Below are 20,976 nucleotides of genomic sequence, written 5' to 3'. Positions count from 1 at the left end.
AGTAATAAGCTAGTAATCACCTAGTAATAAGCTAGTAATAAGCTAGTAATAAGCTAGTAAGAAGCTGATAACCTAGTAATAAGCTAGTAATAAGCTAGTAAGAAGCTAGTAATAAGATAATAAGATGGTAATAAGATAGTAATAAGCTAGTAATCACCTAGTAATCAGCTAGTAATAACCTAGTAATAAGCTAGTAATAAGCTAGTAAACTAGTAATAAGCTAGTAATAAGATAATAAGATGGTAATAAGATAGTAATAAGCTAGTAATCACCTAGTAATCAGCTAGTAATAACCTAGTAATAAGCTAGTAATAAGCTAGTAATAAGCTAGTAAACTAGTAATAAGCTAATAATAAGCTAGTAAGATAGTAATAAACTAGTAATAAGCTAGTAAGCTAGTAATAACCTAGTATTAAGCTAGCAATAAGCTAGCAATAAGCTAGCAATACGCTAGTAATACGCTAGTAATACGCTAGTAATAAGCTAGTAATAAGCTAGTAATAACCTTGTAATAAGCTAGTAATAACCTTGTAATAACCTTGTAATAAGCTAGTAATAAGCTAGTAATAAGCTAGTAATAACCTTGTAATAAGCTAGTAATAAGCTAGTAATAAGCTAGTAATAAGCTAGTAATAAGAGTAATAACCTTGTAACAACCTAGTAATAACCTAGTAATAAGCTAGTAATAAGCTAGTAATAAGCTAGTAATAACCTTGTAATAAGCTAGTAATAAGATAGTAATAACCTAGTAATAACCTAGTAATAACCTAGTAATAACCTAGTAATAAGCTAGTAGAAGACGTAGGAAGTCAGGACAGAGCAGGAGAATCACCTGGAGCAGGGGAGCAGTGCATCACCATGGAGACTCTCTCCACCTCCTCTCCACCTGCAACGCAAACACAAACACACTCTGCTTCCTCTCTCCTCCTCAAACCAACAAACACACACTGCTTCCTCTCTCCTCAAACCAACAAACACAAACACTCGGCTTCCTCTCTCCTCCTCAAACCAACAAACACACTCTGCTTCCTCTCTCCTCCTCAAACCAACAAACACAAACACACTCTGCTTCCTCTCTCTCTCTCCTCAAACACACTCTGCTTCCTCTCTCTCTCTCTCTCCTCAAACACTGCTTCCTCTCTCTCTCTCTCTCTCCTCAAACACACTCTGCTTCCTCTCTCTCTCTCTCCTCAAACACACTCTGCTTCCTCTCTCTCTCTCTCCTCAAACACACTGCTTCCTCTCTCTCTCCTCAAACCAACACTGCTTCCTCTCTCTCTCTCTCCTCAAACCAACACTGCTTCCTCTCTCTCTCCTCAAACCAACCAACGCTTTGATCTGACGTGGCAGGTAGAAGGGCTGAGGCCCCCAGGGTAGAGATGATCTGACGTGGCAGGTAGAAGGGCTGAGGGCCCCAAGGCAGAGATGGTGATGCCATAGTGGCAGTAGGCGCTGGTTCTGACGGTCAACTATATCTCACCTGTGGCCATCTTCATGTCGTCCTCGTCAGGGGAACTCACAGCGGTATCACAGCCCACGAACGCACAGCACTGGTAGGCGTAGGGCACGGAGATGGACCTGAGGGGCACAGGACGACGCGCTGCTATTCAATCAAACCCCCGAGGTGGAAACCCCCAGTTTTCAGCAGCAGCTTCTCTCCCAGATAGCAGATTGATGTGCTGATGTTACTCCCTCCCTCCCTCCCTCACACACCGAGGTGTTTGGACAGAGGCCGGCTACGAGGGGTCACGATAAGAGCCCGTCAATCAAAAACCAATTAAGAACCAGCGTGTTTTGGCCTCAGCCCTTTGTCAAGGTGACCGATTCACCAGGGGGTGTGAGGTGTGAAGAAGCTGCTGTGTATTTTGTGTGTGTGCGTGTGTGTGTGTATTAAGCCTCCTATAGACTGAGATTTTTGCAATCTTATAAGTTTATTGCAAGTGACACAGATCTCTAATCTTGGGTAGGACTATGCATGTCCATGGTGTGATGAGACACTTCTGAATCGTAGGCTACGAGGCGAGGCAATACAACGTGAGATGATTGTCCTAAATTTCGGACCCTGTCTGATATTTGTCGCAGGCTATCTTCGGTCGCAAGACTGTGACAGCGGCCATCTTTGAACCTCTCCCTCCGTGCGACGTAGGACCTCCGTTCTGGAGCCACGACCACCGATTTTGCCACAGCTGGTGATCTTTGGTCTGGGGCAGTCTGGGGCAGTCTGTGGGAGTGATCTTTGGTCTGGGGCAGTCTGTGGGAGTGATCTTTGGTCTGGGGCAGTCTGTGGGAGTGATCTTTGGTCTGGGGCAGTCTGTGGGAGTAATCTTTGGTCTGGGGCAGTCTGTGGGAGTGATCTTTAGTCTGGGGCAGCCTATGGGAGTAATCTTTGGTCTGGGGCAGCCTATGGGAGTGATCTTTAGTCTGGGGCAGTCTGTGGGAGTAATCTTTAGTCTGGGGCAGCCTATGGGAGTGATCTTTAGTCTGGGGCAGTCTGTGGGAGTAATCTTTAGTCTGGGGCAGCCTATGGGAGTGATCTTTAGTCTGGGGCAGCCTATGGGAGTGATCTTTAGTCTGGGGCAGTCTGTGGGAGGCGTTCATTCCTGAGATGCTGACCTCAGTCGAGGGAAGCTCTTGGCCGTCAGAACAGTCTTCATCTGCAGGTTCCCAGTCAGTTTGAGCTGGCTCACCCCACTCAGACCGGCCACAGGAACGCTGGTCAGCGAGTTCAGACTCAGGTCTCTGCAACAGACATCACAGGAGCACAGAGCGGTATCAGCACACAGACACAGAGCCTGCTGGCACAGTATGGATACGCTAGAGAGGGCGCAGTATGGATACGCTAGAGAGGGCGCAGTATGGATACACTAGAGAGGGCGCAGTATGGATACACTAGAGAGGGCGCTACTCACAGGGTGGTCAGAGCGGTCAGCGACAGGAAGGCGTCTCTGTGGATGGTTCTGATCCGGTTCCGACTCAGGTCTCTGAGAACCAGGACACAACAACGGGTCAGAAACACAGCATGTCCGATCGACTGGTTGATTGATAGATAGATGTGATGGATTGGTTGATTGATAGATAGATGTGATGGATTGGTTGATTGATAGATAGATAGATGTGATCGATTGGTTGATTGATAGATAGATGTGATGGATTGGTTGATTGATAGATAGATGTGATCGATTGGTTGATTGATAGATAGATAGATGTGATCGATTGGTTGATTGATAGATAGATAGATGTGATCGATTGGTTGATTGATAGATAGATGTGCCACACAGCTATCATCACACAAACAGACAACTACAATACCGACAAACACTATGACAACCGTACCAACAACAGACAACAACAGAACAGCTAAACATAACCACAGACGGGTGGGTTCGGTGGGATGGCACTCTGTACTGTCTGTCTGATGATAACCGCTCATATAGACTTTATACTGATATTAACAGCTCATATAGACTCTATACTGTCTGTCTGGTGGTAACAGCTCATATAGACCCTATACTGTCTGATGGTAACAGCTCATATAGACTCTATACTGTCTGATGGTAACAGCTCATATAGACCCTATACTGTCTGATGGTAACAGCTCATATAGACTCTATACTGTCTGATGGTAACAGCTCATATAGACTCTATACTGTCTGATGGTAACAGCTCGTATAGACTCTATACTGATATTAACGGCTCATATAGACTCTATACTGTCTGTCTGATATTAACAGCTCATATAGACTTTATACTGTCTGTCTGATGATAACAGCTCATATAGACTCTATACTGTCTGTCTGATGGTAACAGCTCATATAGACTATACTGTCTGATGGTAACAGCTCATATAGACTCTATACTGTCTGATGGTAATAGCTCATATAGACTCTATACTGTCTGTCTGATGGTAACAGCTCATATAGACCCTATACTGTCTGTCTGATGGTAACAGCTCATATAGACCATATACTGTCTGTCTGATGATAACAGCTCATATAGACTCTATACTGTCTGTCTGATGATAACAGCTCATATAGACCCTATACTGTCTGTCTGATGATAACAGCTCGTATAGACTCTATACTGTCTGTCTGATGGTAACAGCTCATATAGACTATACTGTCTGTCTGATGGTAACAGCTCATATAGACCCTATACTGTCTGTCTGATGATAACAGCTCATATAGACCCTATACTGTCTGTCTGATGGTAACAGCTCATATACTCTATACTGTCTGATGGTAACAGCTCATATAGACCCTATACTGTCTGATGGTAACAGCTCATATAGACTCTATACTGTCTGATGGTAACAGCTCGTATAGACTCTATACTGATATTAACGGCTCATATAGACTCTATACTGTCTGTCTGATATTAACAGCTCATATAGACTCTATACTGTCTGTCTGATGATAACAGCTCATATAGACTATATACTGTCTGATGGTAACAGCTCATATAGACTATACTGTCTGATGGTAACAGCTCATATACTCTATACTGTCTGATGGTAACAGCTCATATAGACTATACTGTCTGATGGTAACAGCTCATATACTCTATACTGTCTGATGGTAACAGCTCATATAGACTCTATACTGTCTGATGGTAACAGCTCATATAGACTCTATACTGTCTGATGGTAACAGCTCATATAGACCCTATACTGTCTGTCTGATGGTAACAGCTCATATAGACCCTATACTGTCTGTCTGATGGTAACAGCTCATATAGACCATATACTGTCTGTCTGATGATAACAGCTCATATAGACTCTATACTGTCTGTCTGATGATAACAGCTCATATAGACCCTATACTGTCTGTCTGATGATAACAGCTCGTATAGACTCTATACTGTCTGTCTGATGGTAACAGCTCATATAGACCCTATACTGTCTGATGGTAACAGCTCATATAGACTCTATACTGTCTGATGGTAACAGCTCGTATAGACTCTATACTGATATTAACGGCTCATATAGACTCTATACTGTCTGTCTGATATTAACAGCTCATATAGACTCTATACTGTCTGTCTGATGATAACAGCTCATATAGACTCTATACTGTCTGATGGTAACAGCTCATATAGACTATACTGTCTGATGGTAACAGCTCATATACTCTATACTGTCTGATGGTAACAGCTCATATAGACTCTATACTGTCTGATGGTAACAGCTCGTATAGACTCTATACTGATATTAACGGCTCATATAGACTCTATACTGTCTGTCTGATATTAACAGCTCATATAGACTCTATACTGTCTGTCTGATGATAACAGCTCATATAGACTCTATACTGTCTGTCTGATATTAACAGCTCATATAGACTCTATACTGTCTGTCTGATGATAACAGCTCATATAGACTCTATACTGTCTGTCTGATGGTAACAGCTCATATAGACTATACTGTCTGATGGTAACAGCTCATATAGACTCTATACTGTCTGATGGTAACAGCTCATATAGACTCTATACTGTCTGTCTGATGGTAACAGCTCATATAGACCCTATACTGTCTGTCTGATGGTAACAGCTCATATAGACCATATACTGTCTGTCTGATGATAACAGCTCATATAGACTCTATACTGTCTGTCTGATGATAACAGCTCATATAGACCCTATACTGTCTGTCTGATGATAACAGCTCGTATAGACTCTATACTGTCTGTCTGATGGTAACAGCTCATATAGACTATACTGTCTGTCTGATGGTAACAGCTCATATAGACCCTATACTGTCTGTCTGATGATAACAGCTAATATAGACCCTATACTGTCTGTCTGATGGTAACAGCTCATATACTCTATACTGTCTGATGGTAACAGCTCATATAGACCCTATACTGTCTGATGGTAACAGCTCATATAGACTCTATACTGTCTGATGGTAACAGCTCGTATAGACTCTATACTGATATTAACGGCTCATATAGACTCTATACTGTCTGTCTGATATTAACAGCTCATATAGACTCTATACTGTCTGTCTGATGATAACAGCTCATATAGACTATATACTGTCTGATGGTAACAGCTCATATAGACTATACTGTCTGATGGTAACAGCTCATATACTCTATACTGTCTGATGGTAACAGCTCATATAGACTATACTGTCTGATGGTAACAGCTCATATACTCTATACTGTCTGATGGTAACAGCTCATATAGACTCTATACTGTCTGATGGTAACAGCTCATATAGACTCTATACTGTCTGATGGTAACAGCTCATATAGACCCTATACTGTCTGTCTGATGGTAACAGCTCATATAGACCCTATACTGTCTGTCTGATGGTAACAGCTCATATAGACCATATACTGTCTGTCTGATGATAACAGCTCATATAGACTCTATACTGTCTGTCTGATGATAACAGCTCATATAGACCCTATACTGTCTGTCTGATGATAACAGCTCGTATAGACTCTATACTGTCTGTCTGATGGTAACAGCTCATATAGACTCTATACTGTCTGTCTGATGGTAACAGCTCATATAGACCCTATACTGTCTGTCTGATGATAACAGCTCATATAGACCCTATACTGTCTGTCTGATGGTAACAGCTCATATACTCTATACTGTCTGATGGTAACAGCTCATATAGACCCTATACTGTCTGTCTGATGATAACAGCTCATATAGACCATATACTGTCTGATGATAACAGCTCATATAGACCCTATACTGTCTGTCTGATGGTAACAGCTCATATAGACCCTATACTGTCTGATGATAACAGCTCATATAGACTCTATACTGTCTGATGATAACAGCTCATATAGACCCTATACTGTCTGTCTGATAACAGCTCATACACGCTAAATAGGGGATGTGAAACATCTCTAAAACATGCCCTTCCTCACCACTCACAGGTCATCGTCATGCATGTGTGTGTGTGTGTATACATATGTGTGTGTATAGGTGTGTGTGTCTGTGTAAAGGTGTGTGTGTACAGGTGTGTGTATATGTGTGTGTGTGTATATGTGTGTGTATAGGTGTGTGTGTGTGTGTGTATGTATATAGGTGTGTGTGTATAGGTGTGTGTGTGTGTGTGTGTGTATAGGTGTGTGTGTGTGTGTGTGTGTGTGTGTGTGTGTGTAGGTGTGTGTTTGTAGGTGTGGATGTGTGTGTGTATAGGTGTGTGTGTGTGTGTGTGTATAGGTGTGTGTGTGTGTGTGTGTATAGGTGTGTGTGTGTGTGTGTGTGTGTGTATAGGTGTGTGTGTGTGTGTGTGTGTGTGTATAGGTGTGTGTGTGTGTGTATAGGTGTGTGTGTATGTGTGTGTGTGTGTGTGTGTGTGTATAGATGTGTGTGTGTGTGTGTGTATAGATGTGTGTGTGTGTGTGTGTGTGTAGATGTGTGTGTGTGTGTGTGTGAACTGTAGGCACTCACAGCAGGCGCAGGGCAGAGAGGCCATGGAAGGTGTGCCTGTCAATCTGCTGGATGTGGTTGTGCTGCAGGCTTCTGTAGACAGGAAACACATACACATGTGGTAGCTGGGGTAGGCAACCATTATACGCGTGTGTGTGTGTGTGTGTGTGTGTGTGTGTGTGTGTGTGTGTGTGCATGCATGGTTGATAGGGTGATATTTGAATGTGTTTGAAGGGGGGTTTGTTTCGTGTGTGTGGGCGGCTCGGTCAGCGCTCACATCTCCTGCAGCTGGACGCAGCCCTGGAAGGACGGCAGCTCGTCGATCTGGCTGTAGGACAGGTCTCTGGGGGACAGACGGAGGACACAGTCCGTTACTGTCACACTGGACCAACATGTCCACTAGAGACTGTACAAGAGGACATGATCGGGCCTGAGTGAGGTGCATTGTGGGTAGTTATTCATCTCCCATCTGAGGGATGAGGAGAGCAACACCCAAAGATCAACACCCCGACACATTTATCACCAACATTTATTTTTACATTTTTTCTCTGTCTTTATTGTTAAAAGAATGCAGCCATTTCATGTTCACCATTAAAATAAATCACAAAAATGATATTTCCTATTTATGAAGCAGTATTAAGCGCCATCATCACTGCTGCCACTGCCCGCACCCATGCCTACCCCTCTAACACAGGGCCCCCCCACATAACAAATCCCAATTGAACCCCTGGTTACGGTCAGAGACAGCGGACAGTGACAGCAGCGTGTTTTGGGTGGGGGGCAGGCACGCTTCGGTCACTTACAGAGTCCGGAGCTGCTTCAGGTCCTCACACAGGTTGGCGGGGATGGAGGAGATCTTCGTGCCAGTCAGAGTTCTGGAAGTGGAAGTGAAAATCAACAAGTTAATTACCAGTGAGATATGATGTGTTCGCTGCATGTTATGCATAACTGACAGAGCCATGCAGGGTAGTAGTACGGTCTGTCTGGGGTGCTGTGGTAGTCTGCCTGGGGTGCTGTGGTAGTCTGTCTGGGGTTCTGTGGTAGTCTGCCTGGGGTGCTGTGGTAGTCTGTCTGGGGTGCTGTGGTAGTTTGTCTGGGGTGCTGTAGTCTGTCTGGGGTGCTGTGGTAGTCTGTCTGGGGTGCTGTGGTAGTCTGCCTGGGGTGCTGTGGTAGTCTGTCTGGGGTGCTGTGGTAGTTTGTCTGGGGTGCTGTAGTCTGTCTGGGGTGCTGTGGTAGTCTGTCTGGGGTGCTGTGGTAGTCTGTCTGGGGTGCTGTGGTAGTCTGTCTGGGGTTCTGTGGTAGTCTGTCTGGGGTGCTGTGGTAGTCTGTCTGGGGTGCTGTGGTAGTCTGTCTGGGGTGCTGTGGTAGTCTGTCTGGGGTGCTGTGGTAGTCTGTCTGGGGTGCTGTGGTAGTCTGTCTGGGGTGCTGTGGTAGTCTGTCTGGGGTGCTGTGGTAGTCTGTCTGGGGTGCTGTGGTAGTCTGTCAGGTGTGCTGGGGACTCACAGGCTCTCCAGGTTGTTGGTTCCAGTCAGCACTGGGAACTCCTGCATCATACTGGCTCCTCGAAGCATTCTGAAACACAACGCACAACTCAACTCACACACACACTCCCAAGACCTACAAACGCCCTCAACACACGACCGACCTACAGACACGCTCTCAGTACACTCCCAATACCTGCAGACATGCTCCCAAGACCTAGGACCACACTCTCAACACACTCCCAAGACCTAGGACCACACTCTCAACACACTCCCAAGACCTAGGACCACACTCTCAACACACTCCCAAGACCTAGGACCACACTCTCAACACACTCCCAAGACCTAGGACCACACTCTCAACACACTCCCAAGACCTAGCACCACACTCTCAACACACTCCCAAGACCTACAAACAGAGGCAACGGTGGTATCAACCCGCTAAAGATAGTTAGTATCAGTATTAGGACAGGTAGTTTCCCAGCCGACTACAGACTGCAATCTATTACCATATAGAGTAGGTCCTTTCAAAACAGATCTTGGTGTTTTAACATGAAAGCTGATTAGGTTTGGATCAACATCAGAGGGACTTACAGGGAGTGCAGGTCTGACAGGTTCTGGAAGGCCGAGGCTCCAACGAAGGAGAGGGGGTTATCATACAGGTGTCTGGGAGGAGAAGGAGAGAGGGTTATCATACAGGTGTCTGGGAGGAGAAGGAGAGAGGGTTATCATACAGGTGTCTGGGGGAGGAGAAGGAGAGAGGGTTATCATACAGATGTCAGAGAGAGGAGAAGGAGAGAGGGTTATCATACAGGTGTCAGAGAGAGGAGAAGGAGAGAGGGTTATCATACAGGTGTCAGAGAGAGGAGAAGGAGAGAGGGTTATCATACAGGTGTCTGGGAGGAGAAGGAGAGAGGGTTATCATACAGGTGTCTGGGAGGAGAAGGAGAGAGGGTTATCATACAGGTGTCTGGGAGGAGAAGGAGAGAGGGTTATCATACAGGGGTCTGGGAGAGGAGAAGGAGAGAGGGTTATCATACAGGGGTCTGGGAGGAGAAGGAGAGAGGGTTATCATACAGGTGTCTGAGAGAGGAGAAGGAGAGAGGGTTATCATACAGGTGTCTGGGAGAGGAAAAGGAGAGAGGGTTATCATACAGGTGTCTGGAGGAGGAGGAGAAGGAGAGAGGGTTATCATACAGGTGTCTGGAGGAGGAGAAGGAGAGAGGGTTATCATACAGGTGTCTGGGAGAGGAGAAGGAGAGAGGGTTATCATACAGGTGTCTGAGAGAGGAGAAGGAGAGAGGGTTATCATACAGGTGTCAGAGAGAGGAGAAGGAGAGAGGGTTATCATACAGATGTCAGAGAGAGGAGAAGGAGAGAGGGTTATCATACAGGTGTCAGAGAGAGGAGAAGGAGAGAGGGTTATCATACAGGTGTCTGGAGGAGGAGGAGAAGGAGAGAGGGTTATCATACAGGGGTCTGGGGGAGGAGAAGGAGAGAGGGTTATCATACAGGGGTCTGGGGGAGGAGAAGGAGAGAGGGTTATCATACAGGTGTCTGGGGGAGGAGAAGGAGAGAGGGTTATCATACAGGTGTCTGGAGGAGGAGGAGAAGGAGAGAGGGTTATCATACAGGGGTCTGGGAGAGGAGAAGGAGAGAGGGTTATCATACAGGGGTCTGGGAGAGGAGAAGGAGAGAGGGTTATCATACAGGGGTCTGGAGGAGGAGAAGGAAAGAGGGTTATCATACAGGTGTCTGGAGGAGGAGAAGGAGAGAGGGTTATCATACAGGTGTCAGAGAGAGGAGAAGGAGAGAGGGTTATCATACAGGGGTCTGGGAGAGAAGGAGAGAGGGTTATCATACAGGTGTCTGGGAGAGAAGGAGAGAGGGTTATCATACAGGGGTCTGGGGGAGGAGAAGGAGAGAGGGTTATCATACAGGTGTCTGGGAGAGAAGGAGAGAGGGTTATCATACAGGTGTCTGGGAGAGAAGGAGAGAGGGTTATCATACAGGGGTCTGGGGGAGGAGAAGGAGAGAGGGTTATCATACAGGTGTCTGGGGGAGGAGAAGGAGAGAGGGTTATCATACAGGTGTCTGGGAGAGAAGGAGAGAGGGTTATCATACAGGTGTCTGGGAGAGAAGGAGAGAGGGTTATCATACAGGGGTCTGGAGGAGGAGAAGGAAAGAGGGTTATCATACAGGTGTCTGGAGGAGGAGAAGGAGAGAGGGTTATCATACAGGTGTCAGAGAGAGGAGAAGGAGAGAGGGTTATCATACAGGGGTCTGGGAGAGAAGGAGAGAGGGTTATCATACAGGTGTCTGGGAGAGAAGGAGAGAGGGTTATCATACAGGGGTCTGGGGGAGGAGAAGGAGAGAGGGTTATCATACAGGTGTCTGGGGGAGGAGAAGGAGAGAGGGTTATCATACAGGGGTCTGGGAGAGGAGAAGGAGAGAGGGTTATCATACAGGGGTCTGGGAGAGGAGAAGGAGAGAGGGTTATCATACAGGGGTCAGAGAGAGGAGAAGGAGAGAGGGTTATCATACAGGTGTCTGGGGGAGGAGAAGGAGAGAGGGTTATCATACAGGTGTCTGGAGGAGGAGAAGGAGAGAGGGTTATCATACAGGGGTCTGGAGGAGGAGAAGGAGAGAGGGTTATCATACAGGTGTCTGGGAGAGAAGGAGAGAGGGTTATCATACAGGTGTCTGGGAGAGAAGGAGAGAGGGTTATCATACAGGTGTCTGGGGGAGGAGAAGGAGAGAGGGTTATCATACAGGTGTCTGGGAGAGAAGGAGAGAGGGTTATTATACAGGTGTCTGGGGGAGGAGAAGGAGAGAGGGTTATCATACAGGGGTCTGGGAGAGAAGGAGAGAGGGTTATCATACAGGTGTCTGGGAGAGGAGAAGGAGAGAGGGTTATCATACAGGTGTCTGGAGGAGGAGAAGGAGAGAGGGTTATCATACAGGTGTCTGGGAGGAGAAGGAGAGAGGGTTATCATACAGGTGTCTGGGAGAGGAGAAGGAGAGAGGGTTATCATACAGGGGTATGGGAGAGGAGAAGGAGAGAGGGTTATCATACATGTGTCTGGAGGAGGAGAAGGAGAGAGGGTTATCATACAGGTGTCTGGGAGAGGAGAAGGAGAGAGGGTTATCATACATGTGTCTGGGGGAGGAGAAGGAGAGAGGGTTATCATACAGGTGTCTGGGAGAGAAGGAGAGAGGGTTATCATACAGGGGCCTGGGAGAGGAGAAGGAGAGAGGGTTATCATACAGGTGTCTGGGGGAGGAGAAGGAGAGAGGGTTATCATACAGGTGTCTGGGAGAGAAGGAGAGAGGGTTATCATACAGGTGTCTGGGGGAGGAGAAGGAGAGAGGGTTATCATACAGGTGTCTGGGAGGAGAAGGAGAGAGGGTTATCATACAGGTGTCAGAGAGAGGAGAAGGAGAGAGGGTTATCATACAGGGGTCTGGGAGAGGAGAAGGAGAGAGGGTTATCATACAGGTGTCTGGGAGGAGAAGGAGAGAGGGTTATCATACAGGTGTCTGGGAGAGGAGAAGGAGAGAGGGTTATCATACAGGGGTCTGGGGGAGGAGAAGGAGAGAGGGTTATCATACAGGTGTCTGGGAGAGGAGAAGGAGAGAGGGTTATCATACAGGGGTCTGGGAGTGAAGGAGAGAGGGTTATCATACAGGGGTCTGGGAGAGGAGAAGGAGAGAGGGTTATCATACAGGTGTCTGGGAGAGGAGAAGGAGAGAGGGTTATCATACAGGTGTCTGGGAGAGGAGAAGGAGAGAGGGTTATCATACAGGGGTCAGGGGGAGGAGGCGAAGGAGAGAGGGTTATCATACAGGGGTCTGGGAGAGGAAAAGGAGAGAGGGTTATCATACAGGGGTCTGGAGGAGGAGGAGAAGGAGAGAGGGTTATCATACAGGTGTCTGGAGGAGGAGGAGAAGGAGAGAGGGTTATCATACAGGTGTCTGGAGGAGGAGAAGGAGAGAGGGTTATCATACAGGGGTCTGGAGGAGGAGGAGAAGGAGAGAGGGTTATCATACAGGTGTCTGGAGGAGGAGGAGAAGGAGAGAGGGTTATCATACAGGTGTCTGGAGGAGGAGAAGGAGAGAGGGTTATCATACAGGGGTCTGAGAGAGGAGAAGGAGAGAGGGTTATCATACAGGTGTCTGAGAGAGGAGAAGGAGTGTGTGTGTGTGTGTGAAAGAGAGAGAGAGAGAGAGAGAGAGAGAGAGAGAGAGAGAGAGAGAGTACATTTGCACAAAGCTTGGAGTAAATGTACAGAAGTCAGTGTTGGTTGGGTCTATTAAATGATCTATTTGTTGACAGTGGGACAGGCATAGAAGCGTTGGGGTCTGACAGTGGGACAGCAGGACAGCTACAGGAGGAGTGTGACCTTTGACCTTACATGGTTCTGAGCAGAGGGTTGTTGTGGAAGGCCCCTTCAGGTATAGCTGCGATGTCGTTGCTGTGGAAACCCCTGGAGAGAGAAGACAAGTACAGGACATGGTCATCAGGTGTCAGGTGAGCAGGGGGAGGGGGGGGGGGAGCAGGGGGAGGGGGGGGGGGGGGGGTGAGCAGTGTCCAGGGGGAGGGGGGCAGGACTGATCTACAATCAGTCTTGCCTTTTGGAGAGAGATGACATGGAGAGGCAGGTCCCTGATCCTAGAGCAGCCGTGTGACATTCTGTGAGTAGAGGCTCAGAGCTTCTACCACAGCTCGTCATTAGAGGGCATCTCTCCATCTACTCCTGTCTGAATCCTGACTAGCATTACGAAGCTCAGCTCTCCTAATGAACCATGACGGCTGTCACTGGTCAATATGATCTTCTGAGCCGCTGGATTTACCATAAATAGGAAGTAACAGAGCTGATGAAAACATACCACATGAATAAAATCACAATGACACTTGTGAGTTCAAAGGGTGTGTGAAGTGCGAGCCGTGATGAGCTCTAGACATGGCCGCCAGCGCTAAGCAGGCTGGAGATGAAAAACACATCTTCTCTATGATCTAACAAAGGGCTGTTCAATCAGGGTCCTGTCATCAGGCCGCTCGCTCTGCCTGCGCCTTCCCAGCATGCCGCTGACAGACAGGACAGGAAGACAACAAAAGAGCAGCAGAAGGAAAACACACAGAGTCTCTGTGTTCCTACAGGCTGCGTCGATTTAGACCCCTATCAATCTCTCTGCTGCCAGGGCTCAATCTCTACACACACACACATGCGAGCTCGCACGACTGCGCACGCACGCACGCTCGCACGACTGCGCACGCACGCGCGCGCACGCACGCACGCACGCACGCACGCACACACACACACACACCCACCCACCCCTTGGTACACCAACCTGACAGCGTCACACTGGGGAATGTGCTGAGTCCCTGTCTTCACACGCTGGCAGACAAACAGCAGCTCACTGAGGTTCTGAGAACATGGCCACTTCTGTGGACCGTAGCTGTACGGATGCCTGACCACTGGACACGATCACATGATGATAGATATACCATAGGGGGCGGCTGTAGCTCAGTTGGTAGAGAGGGTCATTCAATGATCGAAGGGTCAGTGGATCGAATCCCAGCTCCAACTGTCCATATGTCGAAGTGTCCTTGAGCAAGACACCTAACCCCAAATTGCTCCCAATGAGCAGGTTAGCACCTTGCATGGCAGCTACCGCCATTGGTGTGTGAATGTGTGTGTGAATGGGTGAATGAGAGGCCACAAGTGCTTTGAGTGCCGCTAAGGTGGAAAAGCTCTATACAAGTGCAGTCCATTTACCATAGAGACTGGTCTCCATAGACAGGCCGCTCTGCCCAGGGAGGACAGGCTGTGGTCACTGTGCACACACAATACACTGGAAACAGAGACTCATTTCTTGCTACACTGTGACAGATATGCAGAAATTAGAGCTTCATCCTTCCCCAAAATTATACTAAAATATCCAGAATTTGAAATGAAATCCGAAAGGGACAAATTAAAATATCTACTCAGTGAAAAACAAAATTGTTGCATACTGGCAGCTAAATATCTATCCTCCTACCACAACCTACTGTAAGGGACAACCAGTAAAATGTATTTTCTGTGTTTACTTATATGTTGTTCATTATATGTTGTTATGTGATTGGTTGTTATACATTGTCACAAGTAGCTACATCCCATACACTTATTGTTATATGTATGTATAATTATTACTATTATATAATAATATTAGTATTATTATTAGTAATAGTAGTATAGCTATTCTTATTGTTGCTGGTATTTGCTTTGGCAATATAAGCACTGTCTTTTCATGCCAATAAAGCTAATTAAATTGAAAATTGAATTGAAATTGATAGAGCTCACTGGGGGGTGCACTTCTCTTCGTTTACTTGAGGTGTGTGTGTGTATATATATATGCATGTGTGTGTGTGTAGTGTATGTATGCGTGTGTGTGTGTGTGTGTATGTATGCGTGTGTGTGTATGTATGCGTGTGTGTGTATGTATGCGTGCGTGTGTGTATGTGTGTGTGTGTGTGTGTGCGTGTGTGTGTGTGTGTGTGCGCGTGTGTGCGCGCGTGTGTGTGTGCGTGTCCTGGTACTCACAGCTCCTTCAGCTTGGGCAGGGCCTGGATGGCTCTGGGGAAGAGCTTCAGGTTGTTGAAGTTGAGATCCCTGGGAGGGAGGAGAGAGAGGGAGAGAGAGGGAGAGAGAGGGAGAGAGACAGAGCCCGGCCTGTATCAGATCATAATAACTTAACAGGCTGGATCTGCTCCAGACAGAGCGCTCTATTCACAGGACGCCCGTTTGCTGCTCAGCATCGCTCTCCTAACAGAGCAGAATTATGCTCCAGAAGCATCAACACTGGCTTCCAGCCTGCTAATATTCACGGGCCGGGGCAGCTCTAACCACAGGGGGGCGCTGTGACGGGTCAGGCCCTAACCACAGGGGGGCGCTGTGACGGGTCAGGCCCTAACCACAGGGGGGCGCTGTGACGGGCCGGGGCGGTTCCGAAGCCAGTCACCGCGCTGCGCGGAGACGACGGCGGGGAGGCCAGGAGGAAGTGGGCGGGGAGGCCAGGAGGAAGTGGGCGGGGAGGCCAGGAGGAAGTGGGCAGTGGGAGGGGAGAGATAGCCATCATGGACGCAGCTCCATTTATCCTGGAGCAATTACAGCAGGAAGTGGACACGCTGTGGTCCGGGGGGGGGCGGGTCGGATCACACACATACACGCACACACACGCAGATGATGACAGAGTGAGAGAGAGAGAGAGAGAGAGAGAGGGAGGAGAGAGAGAGAGAAAGAGAGGGAGAGAGAGGAGAAGAAAGAGAGAGGGAGAGAGAGAGAGGAGAGGGAGGAGAGAGAGAGAGAAGAGAGAGAGAGAAAGAGGGAGAGAGAGGAGAGAGAGAGGAGAGAGAGAGGAGAGAGGGAGAGAGGGAGAGAGGGAGAGAGAGGGAGGGAGAGCGAGAGAGGGAGAGAGGGAGGGAGAAAGAGAGAGGGAGGGAGGGAGAGAGAGAGAGAGGGGGGGAGAGAGAGAGAGAGAGAGAGAGAGAGGGAAAGAAAGAGAGAGAGAGAGAGAGATAAAGCAGTCAGGCAGAGCTGTCCCATCAGACTCGTACTCACAGCGTTTCCAGGTTCTCCAGCCCAGCAAAGCAGCTCTCTCCAATCTCCTGGATTCTGTTGTTATGAAGGTGTCTGGAAAACAACAATGCGTCTCTTATCATTCCTAGCACGAGAAAGCTGTGAGGTATGAGATGCTTGAGTGACACACAGACCACTAATAACACGTTCCATACACCACATGAAGTCCCGCGCTGAACAAAGCAGCTCCACACCTTCCCCTCACCCCGTATGACAGAGAGACCATGAAACAGCCTCTCCACACCTTCCCCTCACCCCGTATGACAGAGAGACCATGAAACAGCCTCTCCACACCTTCCCCTCACCCCGTATGACAGAGAGACCATGAAACAGCCTCTCCACACCTTCCCCTCACCCCGTATGACAGAGAGACCATGAAACAGTCTCTCCACACCTTCCCCTCACCCCGTATGACAGAGAGACCATGAAACAGTCTCTCCACACCTTCCCCTCACCCCATATGACAGAGAGACCATGAAACAGCCTCTCCACAAAGTGAGGGTAAGGCTCAGCTCCCAGGGAGGAGGCAGAGCACAGAGCCGTGGGATCACTAAACCAGTCGGCTCTCGTCTAGTCAGGTCTGTCTATGCCTGACCGATTCTAGGTCTTTTCTTCCTGTTTATTCTCACCAGCCACTAGGGACACGGCGCTCTGTCCTACTTTCCTGCAAATGGGGCCCTGCCATTTGTCGTATTGTGCGTGTGTGTGTGTGTGGGGGCGTGCGTGTGTTTATTCTGCAGTAAGTGATGTCTTCATACTTGAGAGGCATGTTGATCTATTTAACTGATAAATCATGTGACCTGCAGTGGGAGGGGCTGAGCACGGTGCATCTGTGAGCTCGCTCTGCTCGTCTGCGCTCCGCCCTGCTCTACGGCAGGAACAACACTATGCTCAGTTTGCTTATTTGAACAATTAATCAACTGAAATCAACGGTCTCGGGCATCTTGTTTCCATTCGGTCTTATCTACAGACTGACTGTATCAAAATTAACTTTATTCATACTTATTAGAATCGCTGTTCACAAAATAGGCTGTCATCTCCGATTCAAGATAGTGCATATAGCACCCATCAGTGCAAAATCTGTTTTGTTAAACAATGTCTAAATAATCCCTGTAGGCAATAGTTTCTTGCATCAAATCAAATCAAACTTAATTTGTATAGCGCATTTCATACACAGAGGCAACACAATGCGCTTTACAGAGAGCAATGGGAGGGGGGGCATAGGTCCCACCCCTACATATTCCAGAGGGAAGCAAAAAACAGTTCACCCGGGGGCCAGAAAAGTGAGCTGTAAAAATTCTTCCCTGCATGTGTGTTGTGATCATTTTGAGGAGAGTAAATGAATCAAATCTATCCAGATCAACATCTAGGGACTCGTCTGGGCTGGGACTTGTCTAAGCGGGGACAAGTCTGGGAAGGGGACTCGTCTGGGCGGGGACTCGTCTGTGCGGGGACTCGTCTAGGCGGGGACTCGTCTGGGCGGGGACTCGTCTAGGCGGGGACTCGTCTGGGCTGGGACTCGACTAGGCTGGGATTCGACTAGACTGGGACTCATCTAGGGACTCGTCTAGGCGGGGACTCGTCTGGGCGGGGACTCGTCTGGGCGGGGACTCGTCTGGGCGGGGACTCGTCTGGGCGGGGACTCGTCTAGGCGGGGACTCGTCTAGGCGGGGACTTGGCTGGGCGGGGACTCGGCTGGGCGGGGACTCAGCTGGGCGGGGACTCACAGCACAACCAGGCTGCTGAGGTTGGCGAAGGCTCGGTCCGGGATGAGGGAGATACGATTGAGCGCCAAGGTGAGAGCCTGGAGGTTGGCCTGGTGTCTCAGCGAGCCAATCGGAACCTCCGTCAGGTTATTGTCATCCAACCAGAGGTGGCGTAGCTGCTGCAGGCCCTCGAAGCTGTCCTCGGGCACCGTGGTGATGTGGTTGGCGTCTAGGCGTCTGCAGACAGAGGGGGGTGGGACATATAGGCCATTTAGAAATCGACAGTTTCATCCAAATGTATCAATGATGTATGTAACTACATGCATGTTAACAATTCTGTTACTCAAACTGATTGTGTATAAGTGGGTTATAATCATACACTGCTTTGATCATTGTCACAGTGGTGACCTGAATCAGAATTATATTTATTTAGCCAGGTTTTCACACATACAAAGAATTTGCTTTGGGCTGTTGGTACATACGATTAAATAGACAACAATAGTTCAAGGTAAAGACAGGACAGTGTAAAATATAAGTGCAAAAAGCAGTAGGGCAAATACATGTTCCTGTATATGTGATGTTATCCTATATACAAGACAATCAAAAGTCATGCTGCAAAATAATGCTGCAAAATAATGCTGCAGAGTCAGTAGGGGACATGGGCCTTATTGTTTAGGCTGGTTGCAGTCGGAAAGAAACTGCTTTTGTGCCAGGAGGTTTTGGTCCTGATAGACTGCAGCCTCCTGCCGGAGTGGAGCAGTTCAAAGATTTGTGTCTGGGTTGGAGGGGTCAGCCACGGTCTTTCTTGCCTGTTTCAAGGCCCTGGAGGTATGCAGGTCCTGGAGTGATGGCAGGTTGCAGCCAATCACTCTCTCAGCAGAGTGTATGACATGCTGCAGCCTGGCTTTGTCCTTGGCTGTGGCAGCAGGGTACCAGGCCTGGCTTTGTCCTTGGCTGTGGCAGCAGGGTACCAGGCCTGGCTTTGTCCTTGGCTGTGGCAGCAGGGTACCAGGTCTGGCTTTGTCCTTGGCAGCAGGGTACCAGGCCTGGCTTTGTCCTTGGCTGTGGCAGCAGGGTACCAGGCCTGGCTTTGTCCTTGGCTGTGGCAGCAGGGTACCAGGCCTGGCTTTGTCCTTGGCTGTGGCAGCAGGGTACCAGGTCTGGCTTTGTCCTTGGCAGCAGGGTACCAGGCCTGGCTTTGTCCTTGGCTGTGGCCACAGGGTACCAGGCCTGGCTTTGTCCTTGGCTGTGGCAGCAGGGTACCAGGCCTGGCTTTGTCCTTGGCTGTGGCAGCAGGGTACCAGTGGGTCGGCTGTAGCTCAGTTGGTAGAGCGGGTCGTTCAGTGATCGAAGGGTCAGTGGTTTGAATCCCAGCTCTGACTGTCCACATGTCGAAGTGTCCTTGAGACACCTAACCCCATCCTTGACACCTAACCCCAAATTGCTCCCAATGAGCAGGTTAGCACCTCGCATGGCAGCTACCGCCATTGGTGTGTGAGTGTGTGTGTGAATGGGTGAATGAGAGGCCATTGTAAAGCGCTTTGAGTGCCACTAAGGTGGACAAGCGCTATATAAGTGCAGTCCATTTACCATTTACCAGGCCTGGCTTTGTCCTTGGCTGTGCAGCAGGGTACCAGGCCTGGCTTTGTCCTTGGCTGTGGCAGCAGGGTACCAGGCCTGGCTTTGTCCTTGGCGGTGGCAGCAGGGTACCAGATGGTGAGGATGGACTTGATGATGGAGGTGAACCGATGGCGGTGGCTTTGGCAAGTTGAACCACTTCAGCTGCCTCAGGAAGTACATCCTCTGAGGAGTCAACTGAGGAGTTATCGAGGGTGATGGGGTGGTTGGGTTCTTCATGAAGTCCACAACCATCTCAACTGTCTTCAGAGCGTTGAGGTTGTTTTGGCCACAGCAGGACAACAGATGGCCAACTGTAGGTGGACTTGTCCAACTCAAAGATGAGCCCAATGAGGGTGGTATCGTTAGCAAACTTCAGGAGCTTGACTGACTGGTGGCTGGAGGTGCAGCTGTTCGTGTTCAGGGAGAAGAGTAGAGGGGAAAGGACGCAGCCTTGGGGGGAACCAGTGCTGATGGTCCAGGAATCAGAGACATGTTATAGTATATTTTTCGTACTCTAATAGGTTGTGCTAAGTGCTAGTCTTCTAGTTCGTTGATAAGCTGCTTGGATAGTCAATTTCTATTGTGAGAGTTAGTTTCTGCCTGTGCTGGACTAATTGCCATAGTGATTGCTGTAAGGGATTGGCCTTCTCTCCTGGCAGACAATTAGCAATCAGTGGCAAGAGGCCTTAAACACTGCTGGCTTAGACAGCAACAGCTGGAAGGCGACAGCTCCCTCCGGCGTGCGACCGAAGGCACTGGCCGATTTATTCAAGAGTGACTTTGTCAAGAAAGTCGCTTCTTTACCTGTATTTTCCTTACCTGTATATTTTGTCGTTCACACAATGTTTGCATCCTATTCCTTTCCTTTCCCCTCTCCGAGGTTCACGCAGACATTGGGTGACCCCCAGACTGCATAACCTGCGTAACCACTTGTGAGTTCTGGAAAGTAGTAGTGCATTGGCTTTTCCTTCATTAAATGCAACTATTGTAAGTCGCTTTTCATAAAAGCGTCAACTAACTGACTGTAATGTTTTTCTCAGCCTCACATGCTGCTTCCTGTCAGGCAGGAAGTCAATGATCCACCTGACCTAGCATGGAACATATTGATAGTGGTCATACTGATATTTCCCATTCCCCTGGACTGGCTGTCACTGC

General features: G+C 48.3%; 1 protein-coding gene across 1 annotated transcript in view; it reads right to left on the bottom strand.

Annotated features, from left to right (window-relative positions):
* The window catches only part of lgr4 (leucine-rich repeat containing G protein-coupled receptor 4), a 62,286-nt gene that overhangs the window by 4,524 nt on the left and 36,786 nt on the right, over window positions 1–20,976 (bottom strand). Inside the window, exons 5-17 of the mRNA XM_084437052.1 lie at window positions 18,223–18,438; window positions 16,478–16,549; window positions 15,461–15,529; window positions 13,292–13,363; window positions 9,471–9,542; window positions 8,899–8,967; window positions 8,199–8,270; window positions 7,673–7,738; window positions 7,417–7,488; window positions 2,910–2,981; window positions 2,614–2,739; window positions 1,481–1,578; window positions 833–886 (exon numbers count right to left, since the gene is read on the bottom strand). Of these exons, the coding sequence (XP_084293178.1) occupies window positions 833–886; window positions 1,481–1,578; window positions 2,614–2,739; window positions 2,910–2,981; window positions 7,417–7,488; window positions 7,673–7,738; window positions 8,199–8,270; window positions 8,899–8,967; window positions 9,471–9,542; window positions 13,292–13,363; window positions 15,461–15,529; window positions 16,478–16,549; window positions 18,223–18,438 (1,130 nt within the window). The remainder of the gene's footprint in view (window positions 1–832; window positions 887–1,480; window positions 1,579–2,613; window positions 2,740–2,909; window positions 2,982–7,416; window positions 7,489–7,672; window positions 7,739–8,198; window positions 8,271–8,898; window positions 8,968–9,470; window positions 9,543–13,291; window positions 13,364–15,460; window positions 15,530–16,477; window positions 16,550–18,222; window positions 18,439–20,976) is intronic.

This window comes from Borostomias antarcticus (genome assembly GCF_949987555.1).
Source record: "Borostomias antarcticus genome assembly, chromosome: 4".
NCBI classification, from domain to species: domain Eukaryota; kingdom Metazoa; phylum Chordata; class Actinopteri; order Stomiiformes; family Stomiidae; genus Borostomias; species Borostomias antarcticus.
The sequence above is the reverse complement of the archived record's forward strand: the minus strand, read 5'-3'. Positions and strand labels throughout refer to the sequence as shown.